Source organism: Culex quinquefasciatus, chromosome 1 (genome assembly GCF_015732765.1).
Source record: "Culex quinquefasciatus strain JHB chromosome 1, VPISU_Cqui_1.0_pri_paternal, whole genome shotgun sequence".
Classification (NCBI taxonomy): domain Eukaryota; kingdom Metazoa; phylum Arthropoda; class Insecta; order Diptera; family Culicidae; genus Culex; species Culex quinquefasciatus.
The window spans coordinates 78163323-78183259 of NC_051861.1; the positions used below are offsets into that span (position 1 = coordinate 78163323).

At 37.4% G+C, this 19937-nt stretch overlaps 1 protein-coding gene across 1 annotated transcript; it reads right to left on the minus strand.

The window, feature by feature from the left end:
* Positions 1–805: 805 nt before the first annotated feature.
* Positions 806–1850, minus strand: LOC119770467 (p21-activated protein kinase-interacting protein 1-like). Its single transcript, XM_038265419.1, has 2 exons — positions 1785–1850; positions 806–1723 (listed from the first exon to the last, which is right to left on the minus strand). The coding sequence occupies exons 1-2, from the start codon at positions 1848–1850 to the stop codon at positions 806–808; spliced, it is 984 nt and encodes a 327-aa protein (XP_038121347.1).
* Between the last annotated feature and the right edge of the window lie 18087 nt (positions 1851–19937).

Sequence of the window (19937 nt, forward strand, 5' to 3'; positions counted from 1 at the left end):
ACAAAAAAAAACACTGCCAAACTCAAGTTAGAATCTTTTTTTTCAAACATTCAGCCAAAATCAAACAAAATCTGAACATCACGCTGGCCGTGATTGTTAAAATGAGGCTCTGTTTTTATGTTAGCTTTTTAACTTCGTTGATGTTAGAAGTTAAATCTTACCTCTTGTCTTATTTATAAAATCTTACCTCTTGTCTTATTTATAAAAAAAATATTATTAAAATCTGTGTAAAATTCATCCAAAATTAATTAGGATTTTTACTGTCTCAAATAACCTTTTTCATTCTCGCATAGATTGAATTGGTGAAAAGAATTTGTTTATTTTAATTTAAATTAACTTACTTAAGAAGATTTCATTTTTTTTTTCGTGAAAATCAATGTGCCATGGGTTTCATATGTACATAGGACCATTTGAAAAAATAAGCGAGAATTGAGCGAACTTAATTTGAAAACTGTACAAAATATTGCAATTTTTGTCAAGAGTCAAAAATCATTTTCAAACAAGTTTGCTAAGGATTTTTGACTTTCCCCGACTTTTTGATAAAAAATATCACAAATTCCGGACTTTTTCCCGATTTTTGGTGAATTCCCGACTTTCTTGATTTCCCGACTTGAGAGGCTACCCTGTATATGTGTATGTTTTAGTTGTTTTGTTGTAGATCAGAATTTCCTGCCCGGACTCCTCACACTTACCAATGCAAACCAGGCTGACATTTACCTTATAAAATAAACATTTCTTTCAAACAATATCAGCCATTTTTCTAGTTCAAATTCAACTTTATTTCCGACTCCCACTCCACCACTCACTAATCCCAGTCCGAAAAAACAAAACCCTCCTTCTCCAACTCCTGCCGCATCGTCCGGTGAAGCCCGAGCTCCTCGTCGGTGGCCAGCGTGACGCAGAGGGGCGCTGAATCGACCGTCGTGAAACAGAGGGGCCAAATAAATCTATCGCCACCCTCAATTCGCCACAGCATGATCTCCCACGAACTGTCCGCGGTGGCCATGAATTGCCGGCTCCGATCGATGGCCATCGCCGTCAATTTGGCCGGGTATACGGCCGGAATCTCGGTAACCGAGTTGGCTGTTGTGTCGATAAACGACAAACAGCCATCCTCGGTTCCGACGCATAACCTGGCCTCGGAGAGCCAGCCGACCGCGACCGTTCGCGACTCGAAGTTGTTCCGGTGGAGGCGTCGGCCGGAATCGCTGTTAATCACGTTGGTGGCGGTGGTGGACACGAGAGCTAGATTTACGCCGTTGGGGCTGAACTCGATCATTCGGGTTGGTGACTGGTCGTGCTCCATGTGGAGGATTCGGTCTGGCGCTGGATTCCAAGCGCTGAGGTTTCGGTCCACGCCCACAGAGAACACTGTAAAACGCTCCGGATGGACTCGCAGCGCCAGAACGGGTCCCCTGTGGGCCTTTTCCAGCACCTTGACCAGCCGCATGCTCTGCAGATGGATGATGTAAATGTGTCCTGCCTGCGTGCCCACGAAGCAGAATTTGCCACCCTGTGAGATATCCATACAGGTCACCGGATCTTCCGCCGGCAAATCCTGCTTCCAGGCACGTTCGTACTCAGCGGCTTCGAGGGCTGCGACGGTGATCCAGCCGTCGGATCCACCCGTAGCAAACAGTCTGCCCCGCTGGCAGATGGCCTGCACCTTGCCGGCGTGTCCGTCTGCCTTTGTCCTCTGCGTGAAGCAGAAGCACTGCGAGCCCTTGAAACCAAAGTCCCAAATGATATTCGAACCACACATCACGTTGTTTTCTTTCACTTACCACCGGAACCGGTTCCGCCAGCAGGGTCTCCACTACTCCCGTCCCGGTGCCAACCAGGATCTCCATCGCGAATCGAATTGTTCCGTACAATCTGCGTACCGCGAATTTTCCACACACGTGTCAATGTTTCGAGCCGAAAACGACGTACAGCGAATTTTCCACACGCGTGTCAGGGTTTCGAGCCGAAAACGAAAGAGGATCTGCGCACCACGAATTTTTCACGCTCGTGTCAAGGTTTCGCGCCAAAAACGGAGGAAGAAAAGACTCAGAGTGTGTACGTGCAAGGTTTTTGAATTGTATAAGGTAGGGCGGATTTTGCAGCTGTCAAAAAATCTAGCGTTACATTTTTAAAAGGGCGTAGTTGCCCAGTCACGAAATATTCTAGCAGAGCTGGTTCTGTCAGAATCCTGCTAGAACGGTAGAACATTTCTGCTAGAATGCTGTAAGAATATTCAGCTCTGTAAGAACTCTGCTAGAATCCTGCCAGAACGTTGTGACTGGGAGGTTTGTAATGAAATAATACATAACTTTTGTGTCACTTTTAATGCTGTGTTTTGGTGGTGGCGGTGTAAAAAGCGTGTTTATTGTATAAAAATTGTACTTTTTACAAAAGTTGGTCATAAAATCAAGAATAAATTGCTGGTATTATTGTTAACAGCGATAAAGCCATTTTTGTTAAGAAGGTACGCTAAGTTATATTGTCCGTTTCTTTTAAAGTTACACTCCGCGCGGCATTTCAGAATATGCCATAGACATTGTTGCCAGCGGTGCACTTTTGGTGCAATATAAAACATACCTGGCAACAATGCCAGGCTATTCAAAGAAGAAGTACAACAAAAACTAACTTAATCCACCTATGTGGTTGGAGCCTTCCTCACTCATTACCAACAATGGCTGATTTGATGGGGTTGTACACAAATTTTATCTATTTTTTAGATCTGGAATAAAAAAGTACATAAATATCACTTAAGTGACCATATCTCGAGACAGGGTTGCCAGATCTTCAATGTTTTGGACTCGTTGGAAAGGTCTTTTGATAACCTAACCAACGATGGGTCGGATGGTGGAGCCGGACATAGTTTACATACATTTAAGTGAGATCCGGCTACAAAAAAATACATAAATATCACTTAAGTGACCATATCTCGAGACAGGGTTGCCAGATCTTCAATGTTTTGGACTCGTTGGAAAGGTCTTTTGATAACCTATCCAACGATGGATCGGATGATGGAGTCGGACATAGTTTACATACATTTAAGTGAGATCCGGCTTCCAAAAAGTACATAAATATCACTTAAAAGGCCATATCTCAAGACAGGGTTGCCAGATCTTCAATGTTTTGGACTCGTTGGAAAGGTCTTTTGATAACCTATTCAACGATGAGTCGGATGGTGGATCCGGACATAGTTTACATACATTTAAGTGAGATCCGGATATATGTGAAAACACATTTTTATACATAACTTTTTAACTACTTATCGAAACTTCAATCTGTATAAAACTCGATTTATAGGACCCTAAACCAAGTCGAATGCAACAGGTTCGGGTCAATTCGGTTCAGCCAGTGCTGAGAAACATGAGCTAGTTTGTTGGTCACATACATACATACACACACACATACACACACACATACACACAGACATTTGTTCAGTTTTTGATTCTGAGTCGATATGTATACATGAAGGTGGGTCTACGACGTTTTTATACGAAGTTCATTTTTAGAGCAGGATTATAGCCTTACCTCAGTGAGGAAGGCAAAACAAAACGCACAGTGTGGTATTTGACAGCACGCATTTGTCGAAAGTGCCACGTGTCTTTTTCGGGAATACCCGCAATATATATATTTTTTTAGTTGCGTGCCCCCTTCGACATAACTCTGTTCTAGATTTGTCCGGGGGTTATTCACAAATGCCGTTTTCAAAAAAAAAATCTCATTCAAGTGCCCTCCTCCTTCAGTTAGAGCCTGGTGGTTTACATGGCAGCTTGGGGTTTGTTTGCATTAGATTTGCTATCTCTTTCTAGCATTTTTTTGTCTGGTGACATCTAGCTGGACTTTTGACTGACCGCCTGATATGTCAGCCAGCATAGGTTGTTTTAAAAATTTTATCTAGAATTCTTCGTAGCACGGAAACAGCTGTGGTGGTTAAATGTCAAACTCGAATTTTGGCATTCACTCAAGAATAGAAAAGTTCAAAGACAGCAAAGAAGAATACGATCATAAATTATCGAAAAATTTGTTCCATATGGCAAGTCACTTAGTCGTGGTTTAACTAAATGTTCTACGTACATTTTATCAGTTTGAATTTCTCGATATGTCTTTGCGTCCTTCAATTAAGTTTAAATGTGTTATATCATTGTTCTCAACGATAAAGCTTATTTGTCTAGGTATAATGACCCTTTTTACGACTACAAAGGATCTAGAATGGTTTTTTATTCAATAAATTTAAATTTAAAAAAAATGTTTAAAATGCATCCTACTTGACAGCTTGTTCCAAGGGAACCAAAGTTGAACCATCAAAAAATGTTGTCCTATAAATTTATTTTTTAGCATAAAAATTAAAAAAAAAATGATCAGAAATGGTTCATAATAGTGTTTTTTATCGGTTTACATAAAAATTTACATCGGGCTTAAGTAACTTATTTAATTTCTTTTAAAATCAAATAGGATCCTAATGCAATCTGTAAATTTTTTATGTACAACGGCAAAAAACACTGTTAACTTTCATTTTAATGCAAATAAATCAATTGACGAGACAACATTTTTTTAATGTATCAACTAAGGTCATCTCGGAACGAACTGTCAGGTAGGACCTTTTTTGTCAAGATGGGCCGCGGAGTATTATGATAAAGCTTAGTTTTCTGATTAAAATTACCCTTTGTACGACCACAAAGAGTTTAAAATTTATTTATAGAAGAACCTCGCGGTCCTTCTAGGCAGAAAAATTCCTACTTGACAGTTCAGTCCAAGGGGACCATAGTTGATCCATCAAAAAAGTTGTCTTTTCAACCTATTTTTTGCATTAAAATAACAAAAAGTGATCAGAAATGGGTTTATGCGTGTTTTGTATAGTTGTACATAAAAATGTACATAGGACTTTAGGACCTTATTGAGTTGATTAGGTGACTGTATATTTCAGGATTAAGGTCAAGCAAAACAATGTAACGTGACAAATGGGCCAGTGTTAGTTTTTATTTATAATGTTTAATGGATGTTTTAGTTGTGAGTAGGATACATTCTCTGTTTACATACTCACATTGGCCTATTTTCTTTGGTTTGCATGAAGTTTTGAAGATCTGAATAAAGTTTCTGTTAAAAACAGGGGTGACATCTTTATTTTGTGAAGGCATCAACATTAGCTACGGCATTAAAAAAGCCATGTTTTTTTGTAAAATGACGACAAAGTTTGTAGAAGTTGTAGAAGAGTTTTGTAGAATTTGGAAGAATGGACATTGAAGTTTAAGCTTCAAATAAAACAACAAATCTTAAAATAGCCCGATTTTCGACTTGATGAAATCCAATCCTCTTTGTTCCATTTGCAAGGTATTTTAAGGCATTTCAGAATGTGCCAAAAAGATCCAAGATGGCTTTGATTTTTTCTCATAGCTTTCGCAAATTACTGTTGAAAATGGATATATAAAAAACCCAATACAGTCCAGACTCGATTATCCGAAGGCCTCGGAAAAATTTCACTTCAGATAATCGAATCACAAAAAACTTTTTTCGTTGCCTAATTATTGATTGTCGAGCTTAGGTATGACCCCTGAGCTACGCTAAAATGATTTAGAATTTTTAAATCCAAGATGGCGGTTAAAATGGCGGTGATGTAATATTGATTAAATGCAGGTTTAATGAAGAAAAATCTTCACAAATACATTTGATGAACAAACTTAATCATATGAAGAATCTTCCTTTCAACTAATGCTTCTCCCCTAATGTCGGCGTGGGAGAATATATAAATACAACCTGTCACGCTCAATTAAAAGGTCATCGCATATCGCACACTAATTGAGTGGTCAGTGCAAGCCAACCGTCCCACCGTCAGCTAATAGGCTAATAGGGCTGCCGAAGAACCCTCTTTACTCACATCAATTTGCACCGGAAAACGCATTTGCATTTTCCAACCCCCGCATCGAAGCGTACTCAAATAGCCGGAAGGGATTTGCATTTTACCCCTAAATGTAGACTGCACGCGATAATCCCCCCGGTGCGTGTATGCAACCTGCACTGCACATTTGTATGGCTGGCTGGAGATTGACCATCATTAGTCTGTTTTGACCAGCAACACAGCAACAATGCCGGGGGAGGTCATCGGTGGTGGCTCGGAATAACAAATTGATTACCATTAGTCAAATTACAACCCTATCGAGCTATCGGGATCCAGTTATGAGAAATGACGAATAAAGCGCAGGGACTTTTGGAAGGAGAGGGCCCTTTTTCCGGAAGGGATGGACGTCGGAATTAATCAGTCAAATTGATGTGAAACGGTAAACAAAACGTGAGAGCTCTCTCTTCGGGCTTCGGGAAGATAAACCGCTCAGATATCGCCCTTGGCAGGACCAAATTGCATTTGTTTTGGCTGATGAACATTAATTGTGGATGACACACACACGCACGGGCTAGAATGGTTTGATTGAGTGCTTAATTTGGTTTCAGGAAGTTTCAGATTTGCTCCGATGGAATTGGAGAAGTGAGTGAGACAGACTTTGCATATATTTATTGATATTTTTCTGCGCAATCTGCGCAAAAAAAAAATCTAAAATAATCTTGGCCTTGTGCTTGTGAAGCAGTAACAGTTTCTTTGTTTACATTCGGATTTGGTCCATTTACATAATTTTGCTTGAATAGTATGGTTGCCTTTACAGGAAAAGCAAGCCAGTTTGTTCATAGCGGTACGCAATGCCATAGATCGATGACAGCGGTACGCGAGTCGTTTCTTGGGGGTTGAACTGTCAAACAAATGGCGTGACATTTGCTTGTGACCTTGGAATTGGTTGATGCACAAAGTGATTTGTTTACCTTTTTAGACTCTCCCCGCAATCACCAAACCATACAAAATTGCTGCCGGATCTTTTTGGGGGAGATCCGGTTGCAACTTTGACTGATTTGACGTTTGCTGAGGGTGCCGAAAAGTTTGTTACTGCTTGCAAAAGACAATGTCAGCTGTTTTCGTGTGTGTGGCGAATAATGTTAACCGTTACGTTGCGTCAATGTGAATATTGTTATGTTTGTTTCAAAAATCATAAGGAAGCAAAATGGGCACAAAGGTGAACGACGAACTCAGCCAATTGATGTCTCTGAATGCTTATTGAATTTGTGAAAATCAATTTAAAACTATTGAAAAGGAGATGCGTTGACGGTTACCTGAAAAAAGCTAAGGAAGAGTTGCCAAATTATGTGCTTGAAAGGTAAAAAGTGCTTTTTATGAATTCTAAATGGGGATATTTGAGTGTTGAAAAAAAAAACTATCAACACGGTTTTTTTCTTCTAAAAATTGGTGAACGACATACTCCGCCATTTGTTGTGTCGTAGGGTAGGGTAGTCATCAATGAGACACTTTTGGTTTTCAACTTTCAACGATTTTTCTAATTTTTTCATTAGCATGTTTTAATGAGCTTTTAATTGCATTATCTTTCTTTTAATGTGTTCTAACATTGACCAAAATATGAGATCGATCCGACATCTACAGCCAGAGTTTTTCAACTGTCTCATTGTAGACGCACTTGGCAGGAACAATGAGACAGCTGGGGAACAATGAGACACTTTACGAAAATCAACATTTTTCTATCAAAACATCATGTTTTTGTATTGTTCCATTGCAGGTGACTTGCCTTGAACATTTTAGAGCAATTTTGCCAACATGAAACTTTTAATAACAAAAGTTACACTAAAAAGTATTGAAATTTTGTAAAATCCATATATTAATACCAAATAACTTAGTATTTTTGGTTAAATGAAGTTTAAACTCTATAAATATGCCAAATATCACTTTTAATTCATGTTTTGAAAGATATCCATCGATTTTGAAAAGTTTATTGAAGAAAAATCAAAGTGTCTCATTGTTACCCATGGGCTGAAATGAGTGGGGAACAATGAGACAGCCCTGGATTCTGGGTATATTTTAAATTTTGGCCAAATCTAATGAAAGGACATTGTAGCCCAACTTAATCCCTATGGAACGTCGAAAGAAATTTGAAGAAATATTAGTTTTGGTGTAAATGGCAGCCTACGAGCGAAAAAGTATTTTTTGTCCATTATTTACTTTTACACCCCATAATCAAACATTTATGAATAACTTTTCAAGGGAGCGTCCATAATCAAAGCCACTAATATGGCAGACGTGTATCCACTAGACACACCTTTCCCCCAAATATGAGCCTGATTGGTTGAAGCTACGACTTGTGAGAGCCATTTTATCATTGTTCCCCGTGTCTCATTGATGACTACTCTACCCTAAGTATATTTTTAGTGAAGTAACAGGAAAAACTAACTTAATCCACCTATGTGGTTAGAGCCTTCATCACTTATTACCAACAATGGCTGATATGATGGAATTGTACAAAAATTTCATCTATTTTTTAGATCCGGAATAAAAAAGTACATAAATATCACTTAAGTAGCCATACCTAGAGACAGGGTTGCCAGATCGTCAATGTTTTGGACTCGTTGGAAAGATCTTTTGATAACCTAACCAACGATGGGTTGGATGGTGGATCCGGACATAGTTTACATACATTTAAGTGAGATCCGGATATATGTGAAAACACATTTTTATACATAACTTTTGAACTACTTATCGAAATTTCAATATGTATAAAACTCGATCTTTGGGACCCTAAACCAAGTCGAATGTAACAGGTTCGGGTCAAATCGGTTCAGCCAGTGCCGAGAAACATGAGCTAGTTTGTTGGTCACATACACACACATACACCCAGACATTTGTTCAGTTTTCGATTCTGAGTCGATATGTATACATGAAGGTGGGTCTACAACGTTTTTATACAAAGTTCATTTTTAGAGCAGGATTATAGCCTTACCCCAGTGAGGAGGGCAAAAATATTATGCAAATGCTTTTCCCGAATGTTTGAATGATGGCACGAATATTTTAACTGGATGAAGGTAAGCCACTTAAACAGTGGGATAAGCGTTATGGAGCCTTTCATCCTAAAATACTAAGAGTAATTTTGCCAATATTTAAAAGTAGCATAAGTTTAAGATGTAGGTTAAGGCATTTTGTGATACATTTAGTTTCAAAGTTTCCAAATGAGGCTTTAAAATTACATTTTTGTATAAATACTTAAAACTTTAAATACTTTATCTTTTTATCAGCTTATTTTTTTCAAAATTCTCATTTCAAAAAAAAAAATCTATGCTCCCCCTAGTGGGGCACCCCGAACTAGATTCGTAATCAGATTAGAGACACTTTTGCTATCGCTGCTGCATCCCTCCTGTTACATTTTGTTTCCACGTACTTTATAATGTCGTCCCTAAGTACTTCCTGAGCTGTTACCTACACTTTAGTATTGTTTTCTATTGTTTAGCTCCCAGAAGAAGGAAACAAAAAATAAATGAACCAAAGCCAAAGCGGTCCGTGATATCGATCAGGTCAGTTGAGTCCTACACAAAAAATAAGAACTTTATTTCCCCCCTGCAAGAAGACAACATAAATCGCTGCGACCAACTCTCTGGCGACACTTCCTCGGAGACAATCCTCTTAAAATTTAAGAGTGATAAGCCCCTTTTGGACGGCGAAGCTTGAAAAAAAAAGAAATAAAATAATTAGATTCATTTTCTACGCGATGTCCTGTATCTCTCTCTCGGTACTCGTTAAGGGGAAGGTTGGAGCGGTATTCATGAATAAAAATTCATGTTTCACAATGTGTTGCACTTGCTGTGGGACAGGGCGAGTGGGATTGCCAACACTGGCTGGACCAAGCTGTGGCCTGCGGAAGTTGAACGAGAAAAAATAGGGCATATGTACGGGAGATAAAAATTTGAATAAATATTGTGCGATGCTGCAAGTTGAGGGGAAGGGGGCAGGCGGCAACATTAGTTCATATTTTTCTAAAATATGATAATGATGTTCCGTAGGCACGAGCGGGGGCAGCAGCTGTTCCCAGCTTGGACATAAAATTTATTTAGATTTTGCGTATGGAAATTAATCCTCAGGTGAACGCTTTACTGTGAAGAAGGAGAACCACGTGGCAAGGAGGGAACGATCCCTTATGGAATGGAATCGCAAGCACGTGCTGAACTATTTAGAGACGGTCGTGGTATTTTGGTCTAGTACGGCGCATAACCTCAAAAATCTCCGGAACTCACCTTGCCGGGTGAGGTTTTGGCGCGTTTTACAAAGTGGAAGGAGGTTGGCCAAAAATTCAAATTCGTTTGGCGAATAAATCAAATTATAGTCTCGTTTTGGGGCCAAAAAGCCAAGATGGTGTACGTCTTTCGAGGGTTGGACCGTATTGCAGCATCAGCAGCAGCAGCAGCACCCGTGAGGAGCCGCGAGGGAAGAGTTAAACTTAACGAGCATAAATCATTTACTGGGGGAAGGCAAATATTATTAGAAATGAAAACCGCGGGCTTGGCTTTGGGTTGATTGTTATCTATGTTGTTTCGGTGGCTTAGTTCCTGGTGACTGGTTGTGATTTATTTCGGGCAATATTTAGACGCAGCGCGAGCACTTTGAAGGAAGGTAAATCTGGCAAGTAAGCGTAACTAAAAGCATTTTGGGATGATTCAGTGTGAAGGGAATGAGAAAAGAAGAAATATTGTAGGTAAGAAGCATTTCAAATAAGAAAAATATTTCTTACAAAAAATATTGAAAAAAGACAAACTTGATTCGTTACTTCGATTTTCAGTTGTCTGATCTTGACGTTTCAACACAATTGTTCGACAACTTCCGAACCCGTGGATCCAAGCTTTTGACAGCTGTCAGTCTTTCCAACTAGCAAATTTATATTCGCTCATTTGAATTAGCGAATTCGTACTGTAGCTCAAATGTAATTGAAAAATTTTCTCACGAAGATTATATTTGTATAAATTTAATTTTTGTATTTTTTTTCAATTCTTTTGGCAATGTGTCAATTTTTTGAATAAGAATATTCTATTGAACACATATCATCTATTACATTGATTTTCAGCAAAACATTCTAATGACAAATGATAGTATTGATAACTTTTCTTTCCTTACAGGAAACCCTTAACCAATGACGACATCTGATTAAGGTGGTGTCATCCGCCATTAGCAGAAATCCAATAACGTTCCATCACCCCCATTAGGTGTAGATTCCAGCGAGTGCCGAGTTTTCTTTCGGTGACCTTTCAGCGAACCAAATCACGTTCAGCACTTAATGGTTTCCACATGTCACACGAAATTTCGTTGTTTTACCCCTCGCCGTGATGAGTGCTCGAAGAAGTCGCGCAAGAAGCTTGACTTAAGGGAGGGTCACAAATTTCATTTCACTGCCATATCACAACCTCAACCCACTCCGGCTAACGGTGCCGTGTGTGGTGGCATTATCATCATCATTTTCACCTAGTTTTCTTTTGTCTCATGACCAAATTCCCGGAATAACCCTCGTTAATCAAACAAATGTTAAAATGCAGAATAGGAATACAAAAATACAAAAATACAAAAATACAAAAATACAAAAATACAAAAATACAAAAATACAAAAATACAAAAATACAAAAATACAAAAATACAAAAATACAAAAATACAAAAATACAAAAATACAAAAATACAAAAATACAAAAATACAAAATACAAAAATACAAAAATACAAAAATACAAAAATACAAAAATACAAAAATACAAAAATACAAAAATACAAAAATACAAAAATACAAAAATACAAAAATACAAAAATACAAAAATACAAAAATACAAAAATACAAAAATACAAAAATACAAAAATACAAAAAAAAAAAACAAAAAAAATGGGTTAAGGGTTAACGGACAACAAGGAGACAGCCACAGAAGGGAACTCCCACGCGAACGTGATTGATTTCGTCCTCCTTATGTCCTGTCAATTTACGGTGGCGGTGACATTCCCCTCGACTTGGCCATTTCGTCACGTATCTTCTGCGATTGTCACTAGCTTCTTCCTCTTGCTTCGAGATGCTGTCATTGATCTTCATTTAGCTCGTCTTCGTCTTTAATTATTAACATCCGTCCGGGGCGTGCGCTGCTGCTGTCCATTTGGGGAGGGCGGGCAACTCAAAGGGAAGGACACATCTACCGCAGCAACAGAAAAAAAAGCACGCAATTTCCCGTAAATTGTCTCATAAACACGTAATTATGGACGACACTTTCTGATGCTGCGCTGCTTTTGGTTTCAGAGCAGATGGAAATCATTAATGTTGCATAAACGGGGCTGGGTGACTTCTGGGTTGCGGACGTCGTCTGCGGAATTGGTTCAATTGTTGAGAAATGAAGCAATTTTTCGTTCGTCACCTGCGTGCCGCACTTTTAATTATGAAATCCGAAACAATGGAGTTGAGCGATTTTAATCAACGGTGGCGATGGTGGTTTTGTGCACCCTCGAACAAATTTTTAATTGCAGGATGTTTTTAAAATTAAACGACAATAATTAGAGTTTGAGTAGAACAGAGTATTTACTTATTATATGTAGTAGGGAACACTTTGCCATTGTTCTACTTTGATACATTATTTTTAAGTATAATCAAAGTTTCCTTAAGAAAAAAAAATGCTTTTCCCGTTTATAGTGAGTATCCGAAAATCCCTTGAAAAAAGAGATTGTATTATTTGCTTTTATTGTTTTTACCAGGGCTGTGGAGTCGGAGTCGGAGTCGGAGCCGGAGTCGGTGGAGTCGGGTCTTTTTGGGGACCTGGAGTCGGAGTCGGAGTCGGAGTCGTCAAAACTCGAACAGCTGGAGTCGGAGTCGGAGCCGGAGTCGGCTTAATTTTATGAGCTGGAGTCGGAGTCGGAGTCGGAGACGAAGATTTTTGATAACCCGGAGTCGGAGTCGGAGCCGGAGTTATCTTAAATTCAACAAAAAATATGTTTTTTTTTATTGTTCAGTATTTCCTATATAACAGCTTAATTTACAAAACAACTTTTATTTTTAATTGATTTATCAGATGCCATTATGTATTTGAAGCTTTTTATTGTGATTGAAAAGCTCTAATTGTGTTATTACACTATAATCACTAAATGATAACCTCTTACCCAAGTATGTAGTATCATAATTCAAAAAAAATATTGGTTATGTAGTCAGACTATATTTATGTTCCCTTTCAATTCAAATTTGACCAAATTTCATCCAGTTATTTCTGAAAAAGTACACACAAAGTCATCTTTTACCCCGATAGCGAATGTCTTAGAGGTTTTAAGTTAAATCATTTTTAAGGAAAAAATTACGAGGTACATAAAAAGATTATAAATAGCAATCACTGTTTTTGCAGATCGAAAAAGAGTCACTGACAGTTTAACTTTTGTAACAAATAATCAACGATAATAACAATCTCTTACTTGGAACTCAACATGCGCATTTTGTTTAAAACTGAGTACAAGAAAATCAAAGTGTTGCATTTAAAATAATTTAAACTAACAAAAAATGTCAAAAGATGTTGCAACAAATTTGAAATATTCATTGATTGTTGATGTTGATTTTAGGTAAACTATTTTGATATTGTTGCAAATTATCGTTGAACAAATCTCAAGAATTCAGTACAAAAATGAACTAATAAAAAATGTATAGAACAAAATATAGGATTTTAATTTATTTTTAAAATATTATAAATAATAACACAGAATCAAAATATTATCAACTGGTACGAATTTTCTCATACTGTATGTCTTACGCCAATATGACGGAAGGTGATAATCATTGTAAATCAATGTACCCTAAAAAAATTAAATATTTGTGACCTAAAAAATATTTTACTTGTGGATATTTGTTTTTTATAATATTTTTCATATATTTTGATGGAGGCGCAAGATCATCCATAAAGCTTCGTTTTAGGTGAAGATTCACGAAGAATCGTGCACCTCCTTTTAAAAGTATATAAAATTTGAATATTAAAATAAATTAAAAAATTCCAGTTTAAAATATTTTCCATGTCACAGATATTTGAAAAGAACATCTTAAGCTTCCTTTCCACAAAGAATTTTTTAGATACATTGATTTGCAATAATAATCTCCTTCAGCCATGGCGTGATGTCCATGTACGTCTTAACAAAAAAGTTTCGTTTAAAATTGACATTTAAAAAACAAGGTGCCTGTCACTGTGCTTCTTAAAAATGTAAGCCTGAAAGTGAGCAAATTGAATTTTAATGTTTAATAGATCATTAAAGCCAGATTTCTTTTAGTTATTCATTCAAAAATAACAATTTAATATTTAAATTTATTAGCTTTGAAAAACATATTTTCAAATTTGAGGTTAAGCAAGTAAATCCAAATTTACTTACAAAACTGTTCTTCTCAAAATACCTCTAAAACTGAAGATATTTTTTGATTTCTGTTTCCATAACGTATAAAACTTGTAACCTAGAAACTTTTTTCCGTTTATTTACTTTATTTTACTTAACTTATTTTCTTGAGAAAAACATGACGCTTAAAGAGTATTTAAATAATCCTATTTATCAATGTGTGAAAAATAATTAACTAATAATAGTTAACTAACTTTTGAAACATTTAAAAACATGTGGAGTCGGAGTCGGAGTCGGAGCCAACCATTTGTTGAAAGCTGGAGTCGGAGTCGGAGTCGGAGTCGGCTAGAGTTGGTAGGCCGGAGTCGGAGTCGGAGTCGGAGCCAACCATTTGTTCATAGCCGGAGCCGGAGTCGGAGTCGGAGTTAGCTAATCTGAGAAAGCCGGAGTCGGAAATATGACCCGACTCCGCAGCCCTGGTTTTTACAACAAATACTGACACAAAAATTAAGGCTTATCAACTGCATCGTAAAGTTTTCTTTGTTACGATCATCAGCCCTCGTAACGTAATTAGTGAAAATAAGCAGTCTATTCGCAAGCCCTTCTTCCCTTAAGGGTTCTGATTAAATCTCGACTCATATTATAATTATCAGCTTGAGTCGCATATCTTGTTTTATTGCCTCCAAGTGAAGCACATTCCTTCGGTCTATTAGGTCGTTCGCCTTATTTACGAGCAAATCTCCGATAATTTTTATGACTTTTTTTCGCTCGATCCCCGGAAGCTCGTCAAGAGGATTCTCATCTCCAGGCGAAAAGGAATAATTTCCCTAGACTTTCCCCTTTGTCCCTTCGCTCCTAACTAGTGGCCGCTTTCATCGCTCCAGTTATCATCGTATAAATAATCACTTTGGTAATTAGAGAAAGTTTCGCCTCTTTTTTTTGTTGCTGTTGCCTTCGTCCAGGGGGTCGATTATTGTCCTCGGTCCTCGGGGTTGATTGGTCTCCAGGACAAAGTGTGGACAACTTCCGCTTGAAGGAGAAGGGGAAAGAGGGCACATTATTGAGCGAATCTCTCGGACGAGGAAAATTTATTGGATTTCCAGATTATTTCCCTCAATCCCTCTATATTTTTTCCGATTTCGAAGAGTCAGTCGACAGACACACCCCAGAAGGAGAGGGAAAGCGGGAGGCTGCCCCCGAAAAACTTTACATCATTTTAATTAGCTCTCGTTCATTTTCCAAACCCCACCCGGAAAGAAGGGACGATGGGGAGAGCTGGGGGGATGTCACCCATGGCGACATGCCGCTTGAACGCGTTCAGTTCTTCCCCACCGAATGTAGACACTATGGTCGCCGGTTGGAGTCCACCGGTTTTCATTTGAAGAGGTACGATACCGGAAAATTTTGCCAGTTTGCCAAAATTTGGCGTGGAAGGGTCTCATCCTCCTTGTTTGGGGCGTATTTTTGAAAATGCACGAAATTAAACGAGAAACCATTTCGACCACCAAAGTGTGGCTGGAAACGAGTATGGGTGAATTACTCACATGATCGTTTTGATACCGTTTCAGGGGTGGAATTAGAATCTCTATATATTTGATTTGGTAATTCAATATGTTCAAAAAGGCAATTTTGAAAAATTTGATCGCCTATAGGGCGTCTTCCATAAAGTATGTCACGCAAAAATCGGCAAAAATTAACCTCTCCCCACCCCCCATGTCACACTTTGTCACACAAGTTTGAACCCCCCCTCAAAAGTACGTCACATTTTGCCAGACCCCCCTTGTTTTCGATGGGATTTTTTTATAGTATTTATATCTTTAAACCCTCATAATTTTGGTAGTTATGGAAATTTGAATATGAAAAAAAATTGTCTAGCTTTTAATTTTATAGAATAAACATTGCGATATCAAAAAACAGTTTTGTAAAATTATAAGACCTGGTATAACATTCAAGTATAAAAAAATCTTGAATTTTGTTTTCACGGCTTTGCATCTAATAAGTTCAATCCATTTATTGCAGTTTTCTTATGATCCCTGCTATCATCCCTGCTTTCAAAGCATTTATTTTTATCAAGCAAGAATTTACAAAATATATTGAAGTTCCAACTGAAAAAAAACGTGACTATATAATAAATTATAATGTGATACTGTCATTAGGGGTGACATTGGGTCTGGGGGAGAGTTTGGGTCATACAAAAATGCACAAAAATGGATGACGTCTAGGATGTAACAGAATTGGTGAATTTTGCGGGCATTTTAGGGCATGATCACCTAGGTATACTGAGCCTGAATCCCAAATAGGAGCTTGATTGGTTACGACAGGACCTGGCGCTTTGATTTTGAAGTTTCAATGGGATTTAACCCGTAAAACCAGTGCGTTTTGATTTTTGCCAGTTTTGAGCCCCTTTACGATTTTTGCATTTTTCAAAAACCTCACGGGCTCATAGTTCGTGTTCCAGGGAACAACTTTGTTGAAGAGTGCGGATAAGCAATTCAATAGAGCAATTCTCTGCCATTTCAGCAATCGGTTATTTATTGCATTATTTTATTTGCTTGAAACTTTGTGAGTACAGTCATCCCTCATATTCGTAACAGTTTACAGATCGGCCAACGTTCAAAAAATCATTAATTCAGGGAAAAATGTGCTATATCTAAATACCCCTTGATTCAAGGATTGATTTAGTTTATGGTAAGTTTATGTTAGTTTTAGGTTAGGTTATGTTTTCTTATTTTTTTTTCCTCACCTAGTGTTACAAAAATGATAAATCATATACTTTTAAAGTTATAAAAATGAACAGTGTTAAAACCAAATGTAATTATTATAAGAAAGATTCAATACATTATATTTAATTTAAAAAAAAAACAAAAATTCAAAAAATCATAGAATTTCGATAGTTGAACATAATGATTTGCTTTTACCTTTATGTGAAAGCTTTTTTTGCGATCTTTCGATTGATGTATTGACCGAAGGTAAATTTTTACGTTTTATATCAAGTTTTCAAAGAAAAACATTGACCCTTGAAATCCACAAATTCGGAACACTTTTTATTACGGATGTAAACAAACACACACTAAAACCAATGAAACAAAAGCTTAGTGATGTTTTATAAAAGGTTTGATAACTTTTTTTGTGTGAAAATGTCTGTTGAATTCAGGTGTTCCACAATTGTGGTAGGCACAATAACATCCCACAATTATGGAACAGGCAATTTGGAGCCAGTGTTTTGCTGCTCTGAATAAATTAGTTTTGAAATGAGCAATTCTCTACTAAAACCGGAAATGGATTTTATTTGTATTTTTTGATTTGGCTCAAACTTTCTGGGGGCCTTTCCTATGACCAAATAAGCTATTTTGTGTCATTGGTTCACCCATACAAGTCTCCATACAATTTTGGCTGCTATCAATACAAAAATGGTATGTAAATATTCAAACAGCTGTAACTTTTGAGTGAATTTTCTGATCAATTTGGTGTCTTCGGCAAAGTTGTAGGTATTGTTGCGGACTATTGAGAATAAATAGGTACACGGAAAAAAAATGCTAATTTTTTAATCAACTTTTTTTACACAAAAACTCAAATTCCCAAAATACGTATTTTTTGATTTCCGAGATTTTTTGATATGTTTTAGGGGACAAAAATCCGCAACTTTTGAGCCATTTTTTTTTTACTGTGAACAGACACGGACCACTGCGACACTTGCGTATCTATTGTAGTATGATCTGTTCTCAGGTTTTCTGTTTTGCTGCTATACACAGCCTGCCGAACGATCGTCTTCCGTAGCGCTATTGTTTGAGCGAGACAGTATTTGACGAATTATTCGAGCAGTTGCCCCCTCTCATTCCCCAGACCAATCCCCCAAATGCCATGCCATACGAGCACGAGAGACCGATCGGAGGACGTGGAGATGAGCGAGATTGAGGGGAAATCTCGTTTATTTTTGACCCATCTAGAGATCGTTACCGATCATATAGCCCAATCTTCAGCTCGAATTTTGCCTGAGAGCATGTGACCGAGTCGAAAGTAGCATTTGAAGCACTTCTCTGCGTATTATTACAGAGTTCTTCAACGCTCAGACTCAGTCGCCAACAGATCGTCCGAGAGATTGGATGGGATGGGTTTTGGGGAGGCTTGGGACTTGACAAAGTCAATTCCCGCAGCAGCCGATATCCCCTCTCGACCGCCACCTACCCCTTTTGCCTCGCCAGATGGGTTTCAAGCCATCGACCTTCCGCTTACAAAGCGAAACCCGTACCACTACACCACGGGAGCTCGGCCAACTTTTGAGCCATAGAAAAACATGGTCAAAAAATCTTCCGCCGAGTTATGAATTTTTGAAAAAATAGTGATTTTTGATAAAAATCGGAATTTTGTGCAAAAACAAAATTTGACGTTATTTTTATGCAAAATTGAATTTGCAATCGAAAACTACTTTACAGATTTTTTGATAAAGGGCTCCGTTTTCAAGATATAGCCACCGAAAGTTTGATTTTAGCGAAATATTTGCAGTTTTTCGATTTTTAAAAATAGTGACCATGAGTGGCCATTTCTGAAATTTTTTTTTTGAAAAGTTCAGAAAATTTGCTATGAAATTATCTAAGAGACATTGAAGATTGGACCTCGGGTTGCTGAGATACAGCCGCTTTAAGAAAAAGAAACACGAAAATTGAAGTTTTCTAAGTCTCACCTAAAAAACCCAAAATTTTCTAATGTCGATATCTCAGCAACTAATGGTCCGATATTCAATGTTAAAAAATTAAACATTCGTGAAATTTTCCGATCATTTCGAAAAAAATATTTTGAAAAAAATTAAATCAAGACTAGCATTTTAAATGGGCGTAATAGTTACTGTTTGGCCCTTTAAAAATGTTAGGCCTTTGGCCTTTTAAAAATGTCACAAAAGTGTTTCGAATTTGTGGGAGTTCCGAATATGTGGGATGACTGTACCATCCCTGTGATCAAAAAGACATTTTTTGTTACAGTTCTCCATGCAAATTTGACAGCTGTTCATACAAAATTGGCATATAAATATTTGTATCTCGCGAAGACATTTTTGATTGATTTGGTGTCTTCAGTAAAGATGTATGTACTAGTAAGGACTTTTTGATAAAAAGATAAAGGATATTTTTTTGCAGAAAAAACAAATTTGCAATAGAAAAGATTTTTTTCGATTTTTTTGATAAAGTACACGTTTACTGAGTTATAGCCTATATAAAATTTTATTTTAAGATATACTTCCATTTTCGGCCTTAAAACATGGTGCCCATGTTTTCCCATCGCTGAAAATATGTTTCTTAATGATCAGAAAATGCCACATAAAATAACTCATGGGCAAATTAAGAATACACACACGGCAAGGGTTGCAAGGTTTTATTATAAACCTGGGAATGTCATATATTTTAAGTGTCAACCAGAAGATTTGATCAAGATTTGAAAGATATCGAAAGAATTTAAAAAATTCTGCCAATTAAGATATTTGTTTTTATTCAAGGGAATGACCTTAATAAAGCTTAACAATTAAGTGCGCGGAAAACAAGATTGGTTCCACATAAAAAAATAGTTCTTTCCTCACATTACTATAGTAAAAACATTCAGTCAGAATTGCATCATTCCACCTTAACACAGTTAAATTAGCAAATTAGGCTTCATTCATTACTAATTTCTTACAATAAGGGTTTCAGATCTTCAATATTTCTGGCTCATCGGCAAGGTCTTTTGATTACCCATCCAACGATGGGTCGCATGACCGTTCCGGACAA

What these genes read in the sequence shown, in the direction of transcription:
- LOC119770467 (XM_038265419.1), bottom strand. Translation starts at nt 1,850, where the DNA reads ATGGAGATCCTGGTTGGCACCGGGACGGGAGTAGTGGAGACCCTGCTG. An exon ending in TGGCGGAACCGGTTCCGGTG is followed by an intron (nt 1,724 to 1,784) that starts GTAAGTGAAAGA and finishes TTTGGTTTCAAG; the next exon opens with GGCTCGCAGTGCTTCTGCTT.